Source organism: Drosophila subpulchrella, chromosome 3L (assembly GCF_014743375.2).
Source record: "Drosophila subpulchrella strain 33 F10 #4 breed RU33 chromosome 3L, RU_Dsub_v1.1 Primary Assembly, whole genome shotgun sequence".
In the NCBI taxonomy this organism is placed as follows: domain Eukaryota; kingdom Metazoa; phylum Arthropoda; class Insecta; order Diptera; family Drosophilidae; genus Drosophila; species Drosophila subpulchrella.
The window spans coordinates 10,206,686-10,227,239 of NC_050612.1; the positions used below are offsets into that span (position 1 = coordinate 10,206,686).

General features: G+C 37.0%; 1 protein-coding gene across 5 annotated transcripts in view; it reads left to right on the forward strand.

Annotated features, from left to right (window-relative positions):
* Positions 1 to 20,554, forward strand: part of LOC119552843 (cyclin-dependent kinase 14) — a 104,272-nt gene that overhangs the window by 66,499 nt on the left and 17,219 nt on the right. For 3 of the 5 annotated variants that reach the window (XM_037862706.1, XM_037862708.1, XM_037862711.1), the window contains 2 exons: positions 8,399 to 8,590; positions 20,056 to 20,094. In XM_037862706.1, the coding sequence (XP_037718634.1) occupies positions 8,399 to 8,590; positions 20,056 to 20,094 (231 nt within the window). The remainder of the gene's footprint in view (positions 1 to 8,398; positions 8,591 to 20,055; positions 20,095 to 20,554) is intronic. The other 2 variants (XM_037862707.1, XM_037862710.1) reach the window with 1 other exon arrangement.

Sequence of the window (20,554 nt, forward strand, 5' to 3'; positions counted from 1 at the left end):
TCTACTCCAGCTGCTCAATTCAAGTTTTGTGAACAATTTCAATTTGCCTCGAATATAACTGGCTAAATATTTTCTTAATTATTTCCTGCTGACATTTTGATGACTTGAACACGAACGATGAGTCGCATTTAACACTCAATTACACTTGGGGAATTTTCAATAATTTTCCATAACATTTCATCTATGATTTTTTGGCAGAGGGAGATGCTCAGACAAATTGTTTTATTTTTTCTTATTTTTCGCTACACAGCAATCTCTTTTGCAATTTATTCACAGTTTTATTATGATTATCAGGGCAGTGAGCGCATTTTGTATTTATGAGTTTTAAATTAAATGCAATCTCGAGGATTGTTCTCTGCCTTCCGGCTCCTCAAATATTTATTGATTTTTGTCAAAAAGGCTTGGTTCTTCTTTGCTTATTTGTTATGGCAAGGGATAAGTTTGCCAAAGGCCTCTGACAATTTTTGCAAAACGGTTTAGTGGCGAGAATGGGGAAATTGGCGAGGAAAATGTGGAGTGGAGTTGGCAAGTGTGGAAAAGTTGGCCTTATTGAGCCTTCAATTTGGCCATGTCCTGGCGCAATGTTTGGCTTAAATATTTTATTTGCCAATGGATATCCTTTTCAGGCCCCAAATGTTGCGTGTTCAATTGACAGGAATTGAATAAAGTTCTCTTGAGCCAAGGGTATGCTGAAAGTCGAACCACAAATGCTCTTTAAAACTGGCCAAGGGGCTAAATATAACTATAAATTGTATACAATTTAAAGTGTAAATTTCATAAAAAAGGAAAATAGGCATTTTATTTAAGGAAATATTTACATTTACCTTAAAGATCTTTTTTTATTTTTTTAGTTCCTTCTTCGATCCTTCCTTATGACTATTCCTTGTTATCCTTACAATATTGTAGAGTATTTACAGAAGTCTATCGCCAACCTTAGAAATATATATTTTGCGCCTTTTCGATGTCGGGTATGTGAACCTTCTGCCAGTTGTTGTGTCGCCAAATCCTCACTCCTGGTAAATCCTTCTTATATAGCCGGCAGGCCTGTCTGATTGTCTGGCTGTCTAACACCGTATTACCCTCACTCCTTTTTTGATCCAAAATGTCCCGGGGAAGTGTTAACTTGTTTGGCCAAGATTTACAAGTCGTCGTTGATTTCTTTTGCTCACCTTTTTTTGGGAGCCTCGGGCCCTGCCAACTGAACTCCAATTCAAATTCAGCTGACAAAAGCATAAATCGGTTTCTGGCAACTGACTTAAGCTCACTCACTTTGATGTGCTGTGAATAGATGACGACGTCGGGTATGAAAGCTTGTTGTAATTTTCAATTTCTGTAAAAAATAAAAATGAACGTGAACGGAGCCGACAGGACACCTTGGGAAAAACCACTTAACCGCACTTAATGCCACAAACAATTTTACAATTTCAACTGTCTGCCGTCTGTGGTACATCTACCTCGCCCAAAAATGCTCCACTTAAGTGCCCCGGTACATGGCTCTTTTTACAGTCATTAAAGTTAATTGTGTAGTGAAGGAAATTGTGGGCAATAAGAGCAGAACAGGAGCAACAACTATAAAGGCACAGAAAGAAAAATATATTTAAGGGATTTTAAAATGGGGCAAGATTAAAAGAAAACTTCAACATTTAACTTTACGTCTTACAATATTTAAAAAAAATGTTTTGTGAATATTTAAGATACAAAGTAGCTGAAAAAATTAATTTACACGAGGCTGCCAGCCCTAACATTATTTTTTAAATTAACTCAGCCATTTAAACTTTTTTTTATTATTCTTTTTATACCCTTGCAGAGGGTATATTGATTTCAGTCAGAAGTTTGCAACGCAGTGAAGGAGACGTTTCCGACCCCATAAATTATATATATTCTTGATCAGCATGACTAGACGAGTCGATTTAGCCATGTCCGTCTGTCCGTCTGTCCGTCTGTCCGTCCGTTTCTACGCAAACTAGTCTCTCAGTTTTAAAGCTATCGAGCTGAAACTTTCCCAAAAGTCTTATATCTTTTGCAGGTAGTATATAAGTCGGAACCAGCCGGATCGGACAACTATATCTTATAGCTCCCATAGGAATAATCGGACAAAAAAATGAAAAAAAATTATATCTTTGGTGTTTTTTAGCATATACAGTGGTCGGCATAAGTATTTTGACAAAATAAAAGTTAAGTATACTCATAACTTGAATTTACTTCTTGTAAACTATAGGCATCAATGGAAAGGTAATTTCAATGCCGTTTGAATGATACAATACATTTCTTTACCCATTCAGTACTTATTGAAAAGGAGGAATTTGTGTAAATCAACTTTGAAATTTTAAAAAAAAACTTTTTTCCTCGTCTTGAAAACTTAAATTTTTTGATGCAAAAAGTTTCTTCAAACAAAAACAATAGTAACTGCAAAAAGAATTTTTCAAAAATCATTTTTCTTATATTTTTTATGAATTTTTGAAAATGCTTAAAAACAGGCATTTGAGCCATATTTTTGTCTTTTTCATACAAATTTTTTCCGACATTGTCACCTTCAAAAAATCATAAAAAATATAAGCAAAATGATATTTGAAAAATTCTTTTTGCAGTTACTATTATTTTTGTTTGAAGAAACTTTTTGCATCAAAAAATTTAAGTTTTCAAGACGAGGAAAAAAGTTTTTTTTAAAAATTTCAAAGTTGATTTACACAAATTCGTCCTTTTCAATAAGTACTGAATGGGTAAAGAAATGTATTGTATCATTCAAACGGCATTGAAATTACCTTTCCATTGATGCCTATAGTTTACAAGAAGTAAATTCAAGTTATGAGTATACTTAACTTTTATTTTGTCAAAATACATATGCCGACCAGTGTAAACTCCTAAGCTTGAAAATAACAATTTTTAAATAATTTTGAATTTTGAATTAAATTTTATCGAAATCGGACGACTATATCATATAGCTGCCATAGGAACGATCGGAAAATTTGTGGAAAAATAATATGAAAAAAATTATAGCTTCGGTGTTTTTCAACATATAACCTCCAACGCTTGGAAATAACATTTTTTAATTAGTTCTGAATTTCGAATTAAATTTTATCAAAATCGGACGACTATGTCATATAGCTGCCATAGGAACGATCGCAAAATTGGTAGGAAAATAATATGAAACAAATTATAGCTTCGGTGTTTTTTAACATATAACCTCCTACGCTTGGAAATAACATTTTTTAATTAGTTCTGAGTTTCGAATTTAATTTTATCAAAATCGGACGACTATATCATATAGCTGCCATAGGAACGATCGGAAAATTGGTAGGAAAATAATATGAAACAAATTATAGCTTCGGTGTTTTGTGACATATTATCTTATACTATTGGGAATATCATTTTTTGTGTTTTTAAATTTAATAATTATAGCTGCAAGGGTATATAAGCTTCGGCTTGCCGAAGCTAACTTCCTTTCTTGTTATAATTGCACTTTTTTTAATTTAGATATTTGATTTATGCCAGCCTTAACTTTGAATAACCTTAAAGAGTTAATAATTTCTTTCTGTGCAACCACACCTGCAATGGTTGAGTGGTTGACAATTCTGCGGTGCGCCACCGAAAACTGAGCTCCTTAAATCCTTCGAATCCATAAATTACCTCACGACTCGGCTGCAAAAATTATTTTTAATTAATAATAAGTTTTAAGTGCGTCGGCATGGCAACCTGCGCCCACCACCTCAGTTGATAACTCCCTCCCCCTGATATTCCTGACCCCCTGAACTTTGTGTTATTCAATGCCTTTGCCTTTGCCTTTTCCTCTCGCTAACATTGTTGTTTTTTCAGGGCGTCTGTCTCATTTTTGTACTTTGTCGTTTTTGTTGGTGCGCAGCGTCTATTAATTAAATTAAAAAGTTCACAGCCATCGTTGTCGTGGATGCCCCTTCCAATCGCACTTTTCATAAGCTCATCAGCATGCGAACTATGTTGGTAAAAAAAATTATAATAAAATTGAGAACATGGAGGATTAATTGAAATGGGTGGATGATACAGTTTGAGAGCGGCTCTAGAGTTTTAGAGGCCTGAAAAGTTTGGCTTTGCAACTGTAAAAAATGAAAACAAATTTTAACCATTTTAAAGGCTTTAAGAGCTTTGTATGTATATTCAAAAATAGACAACTTGAAACTCGGCATGTAAACATCTTTCTTTTGTTCTCGAATATGCAAATCACTTAAACAATTAACCAACCCGTCTGGCCAACTGATTCAATTGAACTCGGCAGACTGATCAGCCGAGAACCCTTTTGCCCCCTGGAATCCAGTAGTTTAAAGTTTAAACAGTTCATTGGACGCTGTACTTGTTTTTATTTTGTATTTTTTACTTTTTCCACCCGTTGTTTCCCTGTATTTGTGTTTTTTTTTTCACATTCCGCTCGACAATTATGCATTATTTACAAAAGTTAATTGCCGACGCGCAACAGCATTGTTCAACAAGGGCCACGCCCACTTGGAGGAGGGCAATTAACAACATTATTGACTCTGTTCGCCGGCACATTGGGAAAAATGGGTAAAATGGTTGGAGAAGGGAGGAGGACCCACAAGCGGCACTTTGAAATGCTAATGAAATTGCCTTTTAAAGCAGAAGCTGCAAGCTGCCAGCTGAAAAATGAGGAACAGCAGCAGCAGCAGTTGAAAATGTCATCCTCGGGCATTCTTTTTATTCCTTTTTGCTTAATTGATAAATTGATTAAATTGCAAAAAAGCCTTAATTGCACAACCACATCAGTCGTCACACAGAGTGCAATCTCTCTTGAAATTTAACATTTAATTTGACTCGGCAAATTGCACTGCGCGCCGTTTCCATTGTTCCCTGATTTCAAGGAAGCTTCGTTAATGCGATGTATTTTGTCAGCATTTGAAGTGTCACATCAGCTCCGGATTCTGAATTCCGGATTCCGGATTCAATTGGATTTAAGCTTTGTCTGCTCCTTTCGAATGCGGCGGCCAATTTGAAGGATAAATTACTGATTTCGTCTATTGTCTGTGTGGCCTGCATTAGTTACCATTGGTCAGCGGAGGTTTGAGTGGGGTCTAATCCTGAAAAGCGGTTTTGTAGTCACACAGAAAGAAAATGGGATACAAAGAAAGTAAGTTAAACGTGCATTTTATAAGGGGGATAAATACAAAGTTACTGTATGTAGAGAAAAAGAAGAAAAAGGTAATGGTTCCCAAAGAACGTTAAAATAATATTTCTCTTAAATTTTTTCGTAGTTTCTAAACATTTATTTAGGAAAATTTGAGGAACCCTTACCCTAATATAGATTTTGGTAATATATTTGGAAAAACATGTGTGACGTTCACAATTTGCCAAGTGTAAAGTTGTAAATCCATCTTATAGTGCCAAACTTATCGCATAAAATTCCAGGAAATGGCCAAGCCTTAACCATTTGATTACCCATTGGCTCGTCATAATCTTTGGGCGTTTCAGTTCGATACCGATTTTATGGTTATCTAAGGTTGGCCATCCTTTGCCAGCTCAACACTTTCTCAGTTTTGGAACTTTTCTGGGGGGGCTTTTTAGGTTTTAGTACCCGTTAAGTCCTCTGGGATAAAAGTAGAAACGAAATTCCATGTGCCCCAGGCATAATAGGTTTTCGTTTGTGCCCTCTTTCTAACCATATATCTCTGTTTCGCTCTGACATGCACCCTTCCCTCTCTTTCTCCAGATCCTGGCAAATTTATTGCATTTACTCGATGAAGTTTTCCGCACTTTTTCTTCGTTTCTGCTGGACTTTTTCCTTTTGTGGTTTTGCTTTGATTTAATTTGGCTGGCCGCTGCTGTTGTCTCTATCTCCATCTCTATCCTTCGAGTTGGCCCCATCTCTTTCTGCAATTTGCGAGCTTTGTTCAATTGGCTTTTCTGGTGTCCTGCTGCCAATGTCCGAGTTCTGTGTTCTCGCCTCGTCCTGTCACTCATGCGTCAGCGGTATTTGTTTGGGTGTTGGCGTTTAAATCACCCGGGGTCTCTAAAGTGTAGAAAACTTTTTAAAGTTGAGATACGGATAGAGGGAATTTTCCTTTTGGCAGCGTAGCCAACTTGCCTGCCACATAATGCTCATTTCATATTTTGCCCTGGCGATCCAACCGAAAAGAGTGTGGTCCATAAATTTGGGGGAAGAACATAACCAGAGTTGATGTAATGCCGTGTGGCAACTCGGGTTTTTGCGGTTGGATTGCATAATGTGCATACAGTTAGAGATGAGATAATAACACAAAAAATAAGAATAAGTAAAAATGATTAAAAACACAGGCTTAAAATCACTTATAAATGTGCCCAAAACTATGCAGATAAATATTTATAAAGGCTCCCAAACTATTGTACTTCCAGACAGAAAAATGTTGTTGCATACTTTAAGACACCTTTAATAATGATTTTAAAACTCTTAAAGCTGTTTTGTAAAATCGTTATGTATTTTTCTTGGTAAAATGATAAGATACTAAGATGAAATATTATTTTAATAGGTATACTCCTAGTTCTACAACTCTGACCAGAACTGTTACTTCCCCCGCTTTTCAAAAAATCAGCCAAGTCCCTTTTGGTTTGTACTTTATGTTGAACATATTTTATTGATTACATTTCCCTGCTCCAACATTTCCAACTCCGGCCACTTTTCCGGCGTGTTTTGGCACAACTTTATGAGATTTCTTCTCCAACCCCCCTGAACCACCGCTGAAAGATGATTTTGGGGCATTTCGCATTGCATTCTGGACTCCCCAGACTCATTCCCCCGTTGGCCTGGCAAATAAATTGCTTATTTGTAGCGACGATTTGCGGTAATTTTGTGATTTGTGGTGGGTGACATCATTCTTTTGCCACAAGGGTGGATCTGAAACTCTTGTGTTTTAGTCTCCCTGGGTTGCTATTAATTAAACATACATATTTGCAGCTCTGACTGGCAGCTTATGGCTGTCCATAATTTATTTTGCCTGCTGCCAGATGATGACCATTACTGGGAGTACAAGATATGGTTCAAATCAAAGACTTTGATGGCAAATCTAAGCTTTTTTCTCTGGTTCCTTCTTTGTGGCCGCTCACTCTGCTTGATTACAATTTATTGACTTTTGGCCAGGGAAATCCTTTTGGATTTTTCCTCCAACTCCCTGCCTTTTTGGCGACTTTGCTGCACGCCCACTTGTATGCATATCGTTAGCAAATTGCAGGCTCACCAGGACACCCGAAAAAAGTATTTGCATGTGTGTGTTGGCGGTAAGCTAATATCCAACCAATTTCCGTTTGACTCGTTTCGCGTTTTCTTCATGCTTTTTTTATTCTGTCAAGGGGATACATTCAGACCAGGTAAACTTGGCCAACATGGCCCTGCTGGTTCTGCCTTTTGTGTTTCCGTTTTAGAAATTGGAAGGCAAAAAGCGCCGCGTACCGCCTCTCCAGTGTCCTTCCTGATTTCACCCGTTTCGTGTCCCTTTTTTCCGGCGCTGCCATATAAATTTGTACAAAAGCTTAGGCAATTTTTTCGCCTTTTGTTTGCCAGTGGCTTCGTCGTCGTCGATTCATTTGCATATTCGGCACATTCAAAATACCCTCGATGTTTGCCCTGAACACCCTCCAAAAAACCCCTGACCATTTATCCTCGTTCTCCCTTTTATGAGCTGTGACTATTAATGGTGTTTGGGTTTAAGCCGGCTTAAAAGGTTTAAAGGGTTTCAAAAAGAAATTACTAAAAATAAATTGTAAAATTTATAATATTTAAATAATAAATTGGATTATGTTCAAAGTTTTTATTGTTTCTTTAACTTCACCTTTTAAATTGTTAAATAAAAATATGGCAATGCTTTCTAGTGCCAAAAAAATATTCTTTATTAACCCTCTTACAAAAAATAACTTAACAAATCTATTCTTAGATAAAATAGGTTCTTACTTAAGGTTTTTTTCCCTGTGCTTAAAGGTTAATTTTATAAATTTGTCATTGGGGCATTGATTGGAATAAAATGTAAACATTTGCAAGCAAATGCCAGATTCAGGGCAAGGAGTCAAGAAAAGGGGACCACAATCCTGTGGCTTCACAGCCACAGACCACAAAGAGCTTGGCATATTGACCCGAAAAAAGAGGGAGGCTGTCCAGTAGGCGTTGATTGGCATTCCGAAAACCGGAAGCCCTCCTCCTTTTCCTCAGCACCTACAGTAGTTAACTGTCAAAGCTAATGGCTCGAAGGGGGAAAACTGTAAAGTGAAGTGTTGGGTGGGCGGGGTTAAAACTGAAGTGGCTTTCCTGCCACTTGAGCGTTTATGGATATTGACATCTCAATGGCCGGAGCCCTGTAATTTAATTAGGGCAGACTTTTCCCGGGGGAACTCGAACCTGAAGAGAACTCGAACTAAACTGTGGCCTTTCCTTTGTTCCTTCTCCTTGCAGCGATTTCCCGCGAAGATGGCGACGAGTCGACGCACCACCATCACCACCACCACCACCATCGCGGTGGACACGGTGGGCACCACAACCACGGTAACAAAGTTCCATACAACGGCTACAATTCGGAGGAATACTTGGACCGACTCGAACCGAATGGCAATATACCCGCTGACAAGACAAATTGCAGATATGGAGGTGAGTTATATCATATCATAAGATTTCGCTCTGCGAAAGTTACTTCCTCGAATTCTTAAAGTCGCTAATGCTTTCATTAAGTAACTTATAACAAAATAACTTTTGGGTTGGAAAAAAAAAATATATTACATTAATTTTAGGTACATATTTTCCGTAATTCCATTGGCTTTCGAAATGGGAACCCAAAACTGCACTTCTCAACTCCACAACTTGAGTGATTGGGTTCCGATTTAGACGTGAGATACCTCTATGAGTTTGTGGTTGAATTCTCTTATGATCTACATTAAAATATTAATTGAACAGGAGGGTCCAATTTTTAACCCATTTTCATGTTCGATTTTTCCAAAAATCCAAGGGCTTTCAGTATGAGCACCCAAAACTGCACTTCCCAACTCCATAACTTGAGTTATTGGATCCCGATTTAGACGTGGGAAAAGTTTTTGAGTTTGTGGTTGAATTCTCAGAAAAATGAAATACATTTATATAAGTTTTAGTTTTCTTACAAACATCTTGCCAATGTGTAAGCGAAATTAAGCCCCGAATAGGCTCATTCATAAGGCTTTGCGTAATTTATCGCCCGCTTGTGCAATAATCTCTCATTTAAGCTGCCCTCCTCCACCGAAACTAATTTAATGATAAGATGCCAAGACCCTCACTCTCCGATTTTCTTCAAGACAGACTGGCAATAATTTATGCCTCCATCTTGTGTGAGCAGCGTGTCTAATTATGGAAGCAAGTTCCACATTCCCAGTCTTTCCTTTTTCCCTTGGTGCAACTGGGGAATTCCCTTACTTCGATTTAACACATTTTTTACACAGAGCAGAAAATTATGAGAATAGAACATATAATTTCTAATCCACCCCAAATTAGGAATATTAAAGGTATTTTCTGTAAGAGGGAAACCAATGTTATATATTAACTAATTATATTTATGAAAAATATTACTTCTAAGGAGGCAATGTTCTTTATGACCTTTAAAGTATTTCAATTCAATTTGTAATAAATAATGTTTCATCATTTTTTTGACGTGTACTTCGGTCCTTCAGTAATTTATCACATTTTTGTCTCATTTAGCTAATGCAAACAAGTTTTTTCTGTTCCATTTCTCCGTTTGAGCTTATCTAAGCGAAAATTTCCCCCGATAAGCAAGGCCCTCTGTCATCGTTTTTCTCGCTACTGTTTTTCTCATAATTGTAAATTGCAATTTTATGCAAACAATGGGTGTAGGTTGTGAGGGGGATGGCGCAAAAAGTGAGGTAGCCTCGTGGACTCGTTGACATTGCCGATAAGCCTGTGAATGTAATGGCTTCATTTGTTGCTCGTGCACTTGAAGCTGTTGCTCCTTGTTATTGTCCTTGTAAAGCGGGGCACTCAACTCGAATATACTCCCTTTTACACCTCCTTGTAGATGTACATATATCCTTTGTCTTCCCGATGTCTAGGCCTTTCGGAATCGGGCCATAAAACAACGGAAATGGAAATATTAACAAGCAAGTGCACAGCAACAAGGGAATTATTCATAGCCAAATGGAAATTGTGCATGCTCCATATATCTTTCCCGGGGTTTTAAACTCAATGCCATTATTGTTTCACTGCCATGGAGGAGCATTTTCCAGCCCATCCTTCTGTTTTTCCTTCAAGTTGTGACCCCGTCTGACATTGAATTCCATCGGTAGGTTGCCTGGATTATTGTGGTACAAAGTCGTTAAACTATTCCTGTGAAAGGGAAATGCATTTAGGGGCGTGGAAAGTGTTTATGGGAAGTCATGACACGAATGTTGTTAGTTGCCAGGTATTTACTGAGTTGGTAAACAATTTTAAACGATTTTATCAGGGCCTAAAGTGGGCCCTTTTAAATAAGAGCTTGCCTGTAAACATTAAATTAAAAATATTGTAAAATAAATGTTGTAAAAGAATTGTATACCCAATAAAATTGTTTTTCTTAAAAAATTATTTTTCAAAAATTACTTTTTTAATGATTTTTTGATTTGAAGTCTAAAAAAGAAAATAAAATATAAAAACCATCTATTTTGTCATTATTCACACAACTATCGATGCGAACTTCTTAATACCCTTATCCATCCGAATCAATTCTGTAAAAGTTTTTTAAGCCACCCACAGCCCACGCAATCATAAAGTTATATAACGCACAATAAATTACAGAGTTGTGAAAGGCAGCAGAGAAAATTCCACACAGTTAGCACAGAACAACCTCCCTCTTTCCCCGGAATTTTCCAGCCCCTTTCCTATCAGCAAAAAGCAATTTCAGTTTTTCATGCTGTTCCCATTTTTTTTGCTGTTCTGATTACATGATTTATAAGTTATCTTCAGCAAAACAATAACAACAACGCTGTTTGCCATTAGAGGGTGAAAAACAGGGGATATGAACAATTTATGTTCAACGCTTTCGCAAAAGATTATTGTTTATATGCGCAAATTATGCGAACATGGGCTGTTGTGTAAAATTGCGAAAAACATATTGGCCGAAAAGAATTCGCATAAAACTGTTTAATACCACCGCGAAAAGGATGGTAAATCATGTTTTACAATTATGCGTGAAGCATAAATACAAAGTATAAATTTAATTTGCCACGGGAAAGAAGTCTTTGAATTCGGTGATAAAATGTGTGAGGCCGGGATTCTTTTTAAAGGCGCATAATTCCACCTGTAAGCTACTTTTATGGGGTGAACGAAGAAGGACCTTCTTGTATAAACTCTACTCAACTTGCGCATAAATCCTTTTAACGCTTTATTTGGCTTCTGACGCGCTTTCCTTTGCCATCCTTTCTGCTTTCAGCTTTTGTTTGTTTTTATTTTGTACTTTGACTCGCAGGATCCTGTGCGTTTGTTTGTTTTTAATGCCGCTTGGGGTCTCTTCCTGCTTTCCCCCTTTTTTTAGCCACCCTTTCTTCGCTCCTTGGGCAACTGTCTGTGATTTAAATTTATTGGCAAAATACTTAAAGTAAATCTTTTTGTTTCACTTTGTTTTGTGTACGTGTCCTGGGAGGGTGGTGTTTTTTTTCAGTGTTTTTTTTACAACCCTTTGACAATTTTCGGTCTGGTTTTTTATACCTTCCACGCCTATTAAGGGTCTTCCTTGCGGTTCATTTTAAAATTCTAACTGACAGCCGCAACCGGAATCCCTGCACAGAATTTAACCCAACGCCTTGCGGTTTTAGGCGGCGTCTTTCTTGTGGCTTCCAGAAAGCCACCCACCACCCACTCACCCCTTTGAGGTCATAACCTCCACCCCCTGTCAGAATCGTTGCAGTTTATTAACGAAGCAAAAACATGTCGCCCTCGCCGACTTGTTTTTTCCGTCGCCATTTGAAAACCATTTTCTCTTTTCTAATGATTTAGTTTATTTTTTTCGGTGGAAATTCTCTTGGTTTTCCCTTGGTTTCTCCTTTTTCTTTGATGTCACTCTGCGTGAGACAATTTTTTGGCGGTTTTCGGTCGTTTTTTGGTTGGGCTAATGAAGCGACTTATGCAATGACATGGAAAATTTGCGGTCCGCATTTTTCTCTTCGTTTGATTTTTCTCTTCCCCTTTTTTCGAGTGTTTTTCCGGCCAGTACACAGCATTTGCATGACGTCTGAAGGGATGGAAGTTGGGGAAAATGGGGTAAAAGAAAGGAGTGTGAGCTTATCAAAAGGCCAAAGGCTTTTTTTTAGCTTTGATAAATGAAAAGTTTACTAATTGGCTTGTTTAAAAGAGCTGCCACAGTGGATAACTGTGGCAAATGCAAAAGTATAACGACTCTTTGAGCTGCAAACTCAATTCATTAGCTGAGGATAGGGGTGCCAACTTGGTTTATGATGAAGTTTTAGATAAACATGAGGTATAGAATTCATTCAAATTTACATTTTAAAGTAATTCCCTTTTAAACAAGTAATGATTTTGAGCTGCCATCTTAATTTTTGGTTTTGTGGTAAGTTTGTTTTATGAAATTGCTGACCACTCGGTACATAATGGAGCTGCCAACTTGTTTCTTGAGTGTCTAAGAAGTCCCAAAATTTGTATGTAAATTTTATGAAGAGAAATAAACAAAGTTAAAACTTTAAAATAGCTTTCTCCTTTCGCCACCATAAACTCAAATGTCATGTCTATAAATTTTCACCCAATTTTCTTTTTCCGCACACCCCCTTTACTAATGCAATCAATTTTCTTTGAGAACTTTGTCTGCCCAACTAAGCAAAGTGAAAGCTTTATAATAATCCAAAAGGCGAGCCACGCCCCACCAACTTTTGGCTTACCACTGGCAATTTTCGCCATTGTCCTACTCCTTCTACAACCCCACTTCCCGTTCGTATGACAAAAAAGAAAATTGTCCAGAAAATATCTTTTGACAATTCACCGCTTTATGCATACTAAGCTCATTATGGCCAACTTGAAGCACAGAGAACATCCTTTTTCGTTTCTCTTTTTTTCGTCTTTATTATTTCTTAACCGAAGGGCGGGTCTCGAAAATGTGCTGGAAAACTTTTTAATAGTGGCCAGACATCACCCTCGTTGGTTTGATGAGCATTTCTATTTTATTGCATCTTGCTGTGGCTAACAATGCCCCATGGGCAGTGCCACGCCCCCTGATCCAAGAAAGTGGCACAATATTAAAATTCTCGCTTGTCATTATAAATTCCTTGGGCAACACCGCTAGATATAATAAAAAAAATAATAATGGGCTAAGAAACAACAAAAAATGGACAAGAGAGCCTTAAAAGGTTTTACTTCTTTCAGTTGTTAATGCGATGAAGATGCACACAGAGAAATGTCTATAAAATAATATGCTTAGTAAAGGTTTCTATACCGCTTTATATTATTACGTTATATAGAAATTTAAAATTTATTTATTTATATTAATACTAACATTTTGTTCTTTGTGTACCTTTTGAATGGGATCATGAGAATTAGGATAACTTAAGGGCATTTCTGTTGCAATCAACGCGCATTTTGACTGACAGCTGAAGTATCCATAACGTCATCGAAGGACCTCGGGTCATAAGCCCCAAAACCCGAAACCCCAAAAACAGTATTAGGATTCATAATACGACAAAGTGGTTGGGTGGAGAATGGTTGCTTTTCGGGGGAGGGATTTTGCTTTTGGGTGGTAGCCAAATTGTAACTAAAAGTTGTCCTGTCTGTGTGTGTGTCTGTGTGCCAACCGATATCCTTGAAACACATTCAGAAGGCACACTCACAGTTATTGGATAGGTGTGCGTAAATTATAAGCAACTTGCAAATGTGGTTGTCCACATAGATAAACCTACAAACACACTCACAGGCTGGCATTCTCATACATTTGGGTATTGGTCCACAGGGAAAAGCCGGCCGACAATCGACTTCTGTATCCTTGCAGTGAGAGAAAAATTTGACAGCAGGAAATGGGATTTAAATAAAGAATTCGTGTGTGAAAACAAGTACTAGTCTTAATCAAAAACAGGTAACTTACTTTTTAAATTAATGAATAAAATAGTTTCTTTAAATTTTAGGCAGAATCAAAATTTTTTTTTAAAATAAAGTAACTACAGAACACACTAAAATCAGAATATGATATTATAAATCAGTGTTTAATTAACTTATTATGAGTTTTTAAATTAATCTTCAGAATCTACTGCAGATTTTTAAAGTTCTGCTACAAATTTGAAAGCCCATTTACTGAATTTTAAATAAAATAGAGCCGTTTAAGCTAAAACAAAATATTTGTAACTAAAATAAATTTGTATTTAAACATAATTTTCAAGCTGATGTTGAATACAAATTTAAAAAATTTGATGATTTGCTGAATGTAAGATGCAACTTGAATACAACATTTTATTAAAACTAGAAAACAAATTAATACGTTTTACTTTGAAGGGTTATAAAATTATTTTAAAGATATTCCTTAGAGTATTATGTAGGATCTAGTGTCCAATATTGTCAGTATATTCCCCTTTTAATAACTATAATATAAATAATAACTACAGATAAAATATTATTTATAGTGGTTATGAAAAGACTAGATTAATTTTCTAACTTAATATCCGATTTTCTCAGTATATCCTCCTGGTCCTTGGAACCATTCCCCTCCTTTTGCCCCGGGGCTCGTCATATGCCTGTCCTGGCCTTCGGAGCAGATAACGTCCGTTATGTGTGTTGAATGTGACAGCCTTGGGGCATCGCCATGCATCGCCCTTATAGCCATATAGTCATGACCGTAGCCATCGTCGGGTTTTATCCCCATCCCAAGTCCACTGGCTTACCTATGGCCTACGCATTTCATTTGGTCAGCCAGCGTTTCCGTTTCCTTCCTGCCACACAGACTACTTCAAATTTTGATTGTCATTTACGTGACTGGGAGCGTTGTGTGCGTGTGGGCTTGTATCTATGTGAGAGGCCTTTCGAATGAAATTGCTGCAAATTATTCCCATTACGTTTTTGGAGGGCTGCATTTCAAGTTGATTGTCGTTTACATTTCGCAGAGCAAGGACCAAAGGCATGGGAATCGGCGGTTTGCAGAGGCTGAGGGCACAGGCATTCACTGGATGATTGAGTTTCGGAATAGGAATAGCTGTTGGTCAATTTGCGATGGGGTAATCAAGCTGAGTTTCTGATTTCTGCAATAATGTATCCATCAATCGTCGATTATTTTATCATTAAATGTGCGGTTTTATTTGCATATTTCATGCCAGGGGAATGTTTAGACGATACTTGGTAGCATTTAATTTGCCGAACTCGATCTATTGGTATTGATTTGGGAATTGGAAATAGAGAACTTAAGTTATTAGCCCATCTTTGGTTTGTTTATGGGTTGAAGTTTTATTAAAAGAGTATAAAAAATATCAGAAAATTTAACAGGGTATCTAATGATCAAAAAATTGAAAAACTATAAAATGCTTAAAGCTTAATTTGAAAATAATAATGAAGTATCTTTTCGTCTTAAGAATTAAAAATGTTGTAGAAAAAACCCCAATATATTAGGTAAATGAGAAAATATTAAAGGGTATTTAGTGGTTCTCTACATAGTCAGTTCCCGTAGATCAATCAGTACTACTTCAATCCCCAGAGTGCCCTCACAACCAAAACCGAGGCCTATTTACTGACCAAACATCTCTTTTGAATTTGCCCGCTTTGTGGGCTAAAATTGTCTACGTGTGTCCTTTGTGGAAACCTCAATCCCAATCCGCTCAATAGCTCGGTGTGTTATTGCCCGGCGATTCTGCTCTATTTTTGCTATTTTCCTGAGCGATTCGCAGCGGGCAAACAATGCGGCGTTTTCCTATATGACGAGAGACTCCATTCGGGAGTATTGTGCACTTGCGTATATATCATTTTTGTACTCCTCTTTTTTTTTTTGTCTGCCCGGAATGACAAACAACGGATGATATATTGCAGTGGCGCCACGCCCACCACCTTTTGTTTGCAGTTGCCGCAAATCAGTGGCCAATAACCGGGATGAAATCTGATGGCAAAGATGTTCTACCATATATACAAGAGGATATGCCTCCGGGGCTTGTTTATCGAGCACAAACCTTTTGAAGTTAATTAAAACGAAAGCCAGCAGCCAGCATTTTCAATTACTCAAGCAGCTCTGCTTCATGGTCCTTAATTTTTTTACGACCGGTTGTAAAAATATTATTGATAAATCTTTATCTTCGACGGCGATGTGAAAAGAGGAAAAATCCATTTTATTGCTTATTAATATTTTCTCCAACAAAGGACTGGTAAAAAGGAGCTGCAACTGCAGCAGATAAATTGAATTCCTGTTGCTATCACGTTTTTAGTCCTCGAAACTTTTCACCTTTTCCTTTAAGCTGTGGAAAAAGGTGAGTGTGGCCAGGGAATCGCATTAGAAATCAATTCATTTCACTTCTATTGTGCAATTTCCGATACGTCTTAGGAGTCTGGGTAAAAATGGCTGGTAAATAGACGACAAATTGAGGTTGTAAATCTTCTCTGATGGAGCATTTGTGACAAATCAATTTGGTCAAGGCGAAGTTGGCTGGAATTAATCTGGCTTAGGGAACGAAATTGATTGGCTTGGGTTGTTTAATTTAAAAGCAGCTAGTTGGTAATTTTTCTTGGTTCTTCTTTTGGCTGTGGAAAATCCTAAAAATATTTTTAAGGCATTTTCACTTCCTGTTCCCGTTTTTTTTTGGTGCCACCTCACACCCGGCAACTATGTTGCATAATATCCAGCGTTTAGTGTGAAATTTTCCCACTTCCACTTCCCATTTTCCTCGTTGTGGCATTTCTTTTGAAATTGCGCACATAAACTAATTCCGCATGCATGAAATGACTTTCATAGAAAAATGGCAAAATTGCAGTGTGTGCGCAATGGCCTAGCCCAGCATATCCTGGCCTCTCCTGTCTCCTGTTAAAGCACTGATAAATTAAATGAGGGGATTCTTAAAAAGAATATTAACATAATTTGATAACGCTATAAAAAATGTTATGCAATTGTATATCTCGGTAATTGTGTTCATATGAGAATTTTAGATAGATCGCTTAATACTCTTTCTTTTTAAAACTTCTTCAAAGTTGTATATTGATACATTATTATTTCAATATTTTCAATTAAAGATTTTGTTTTTAACCATATTTCTGTTTTTCATACTTGTTTTTGGTTAAAAATAAATTGGTTTTTTTAATGAGACTTAAAAAACTTTATAATTCTCACTTTATTATTGCACGGTTTTCGATTCCCTTACTTAATTTCTTAACCATTTAGGTGCTTAATTTATTTTAAATACTATATTTAATTCCCAAAAATAAATGTGCTATTAATTTTCTAAAACTTTGAAGCGCTATGCGCTTAGACAACTTTTTTGAAATTTTTCTCTCAGTGCGTCTGACCAGAGTTGCCACCAAACCGCAGGGCGACGCGTCGACATCCGTTGGGGTTAAGTTGCAAGGCGCTGCTGCTGCCGCTGGTGCAGCTTTTACCGCTTTTGCCGCCCCGCTAATTGTGTCACAATGATGAGCATAATTTCCAGCGCTCTCCTGCACGCTTTTTGCCAGGACACAAAAAGGACAAAGGAAAAGGCAGGAAATTAAGCATACGCCATGTGTGCCATGCCGCTAATTTTCCGTTAGTAATTTCATTTCATGCCAACACTGCCGCCGACGCCACTCAACCCTTTTAAAAGGAAAACCACTCGCTTTTAATTACCATCAACGTCAGTTTTGCGTGGCATTTTGGGTGCCTCTCAGATTTTTCCGAGCGTTCTTCCCAAGCCAATTTAAATGTCTGCGTAGGAGAAAGGGTTGCCTTTTCTCAGACAAATATGCTGTCATATGTTTTCCATCAACCACCCGCATACCCCGAAAAATACTCATCATGACATGATGAATGATGAGCCGCCAATTGTTTTTTGTTTTTGTTTGCGAATTACAAACAAATGTCTAAGAATGAATGAAGGCAGAATAAGTTGGAGCCTCCTTCCCAGAGCAACAGAAGTAAACATTTTGACATGACAGTCGGCATATAAACGATATAGGATATATTAGGGATGGCATCGTGACGTGATTTATAAGAAAATTAAGAAATTCTGATGAAAGATTAAACTTAACATTGGGAATATTAGATATATTTTTGATAAATAAGAATATAAATAAACTGGTCAATCTACAATAGATACTAAAGATGTTTTTCCACAAGAAATCATTTTTATTTTGATAAATCTTCTAGAAAACTCCCATCACTAGCTTATTTTCCCTATAAACGCTTAGCGATTTCCACTTTCTTTGTTTGTGGAGCGGGGAAGTTTCACTCATCCCCCCAATGAGGAAAACGGAGTAAAGTAATTTGTATGTAATTTGTTAAGTAATACACACAGTTCTGTGTGTGTTTGTCTGGCCGTCTCGCCAGGATGTGGCGTGTGGAAAAGTGCGGAAAAGAGGAAAAGTTCGAACGAGGAAGGATTTGTAAGCCTTAATTACAAAACATCAAAGTGGTCGATGTCTGTTGCTGAAGTCTTGAGCCTTTTGTGAGGGATTTACCCATTGATGTGGCAATCTCTCTGTCCAAAAATGGGTTTCAAGTGTTGAATCTGGCACATTCCCTACACATACTCCCGCACTAATAGAGTTACTAAATATTTGGAGTGGGTAATTAATTCAGGAATCTGAAAAAATAAAGGACTCTCGGTGTCAGCAATTAATAATTTGCCACGTTTTGAAAATTGTTTGTACGTGTTCGTTGGACATTCTTGGGTTTTCCTTTTCCTCTGCTTAATTGGAAAACGCTTTTCGCAACCGAAATCGATTGTTTTCCGAACGGGTTTGAGTAATTAAACACACCATCGAGTGACAAGTGTGCAGCCAAAGGAGTTTTGTGAAAATCCTTGAACAACCAGACATAACACACCCCTGCTTATCCACACGCACAAATCAATTTGCCAGAGCTTCAGCATTTTTCTTCACTTTTTCGTTGGCAATAAACAAGAATGTAATTGGAAGTGATGAACACCAGGGACAGGAGCTTAAATCCCAGACACGCTCCACGCCCGAAAACTAGAACAAGTCCCAGAAGAAAAACCTAAATCTCTAATCAAATGTCAATTCCTTATTCAATAAAAATCGAAAACATACGAGAAAAGTTCTGTACTAAAGGAAGAGTGCGAAAAAGGGAATAAATACGTATTAGAGTGTGTTTTCTAAGTACAGAGAGAAATATAAAATAATAATGATTTGTAAAAGAAACGGGTATAAATGTAGATTATACTCAACTAAATAATACCTTTAATTTCTTATAAAATATTTTCAATATTCTAAGTAAACAATTTATTTTTTGAGTATTATTAAAGTGGTTTTAGTAACCATTATTCCTAAAAATATAGGTATAAATATTTTAAATTCGATTAAATAATATCTTTTGTATCTAATAAAATATTTAATAATTAAAATTAAAATATTTAATTTTGTAAATCAACAATTTATTTTCTTGTGTACCATCAAAGTTATTTTTACAGTGTGTTTACCAGGAATAGAGTAAATCTTTTAACGACTTTTATGTGCTCCTTCGCTTACTTTCCTTGTTTTGTTGGCTTTTATTGTCCTCTTTTCCTGACCATGTCCAATGCGCTTGTGTATAAGCCATTAAATGTGCCTTCCTTTCGCTGGCTTGGCTTTTCCTGTTTTCGGCCAATTATTACGCGCGATTTATGCTTTTATTTGTCAACAAAGTTCAGAGGGCAAAAAACCCTCGTAAACATCGTAACCTCACACACATAATTGATTGTAAATCATGAAACTCTGAAACATATTTTGATAAACTCTGTGTTAAAGTGGGTTTAAAAAAAACAGAGCTTTACTGGGTTAAGCCATAAATAATTTTGAATACACTTTTAACCGCTTTTTTACCCCCTACACTTTAATACTTGTTTACCTAGTTATAGTTGCACAAACTTTTTTACTGCCTGCTTGAATCAAACACTTTTTTAATTTAATATTTCCACCCCATTTCTTTCTATTTTGTTTATTTTTAGCACAAGAGTCTGCGAAAAATGATAATAACAAACCACAAGGTAAAAAGCTTTTTATTATTATTCCCCCCCCCCTCAAATCTGTTACTTTGAATATTCTTATTTGCACACAGCAGCAGCAGCATGTCTTGACTTGACTTTTTAACCCGTTTTTACCCATCCCTCGCAACCGGAAATATCCCAGACTTTTAATAGTTTTCTTCGGACAGCAATTTAAATTGCCATATTTTATGCGGCAAAGCTTTCAGAATGTCATTAAAATAGATGTCAAGCAGTCGGAGCTTGTTGTGCTCGCAGGATCCGTATTCCTTTGTCAATAAAAGTGAGTCCTGGGGAAGGACGAGTGCAGGCGACAGCCAAAAGTAATGACAAAACGCAGCGGGCCACCATTGTCATATTGAGACATTTGCACAAGCCCATTGGCTTAGCGAAGGATTCGAGGATTCAAGGATCCGAGGATTCAAGGATGCAGTTTGGGTTTGAGTCCTGCCTTGAGTTCTAG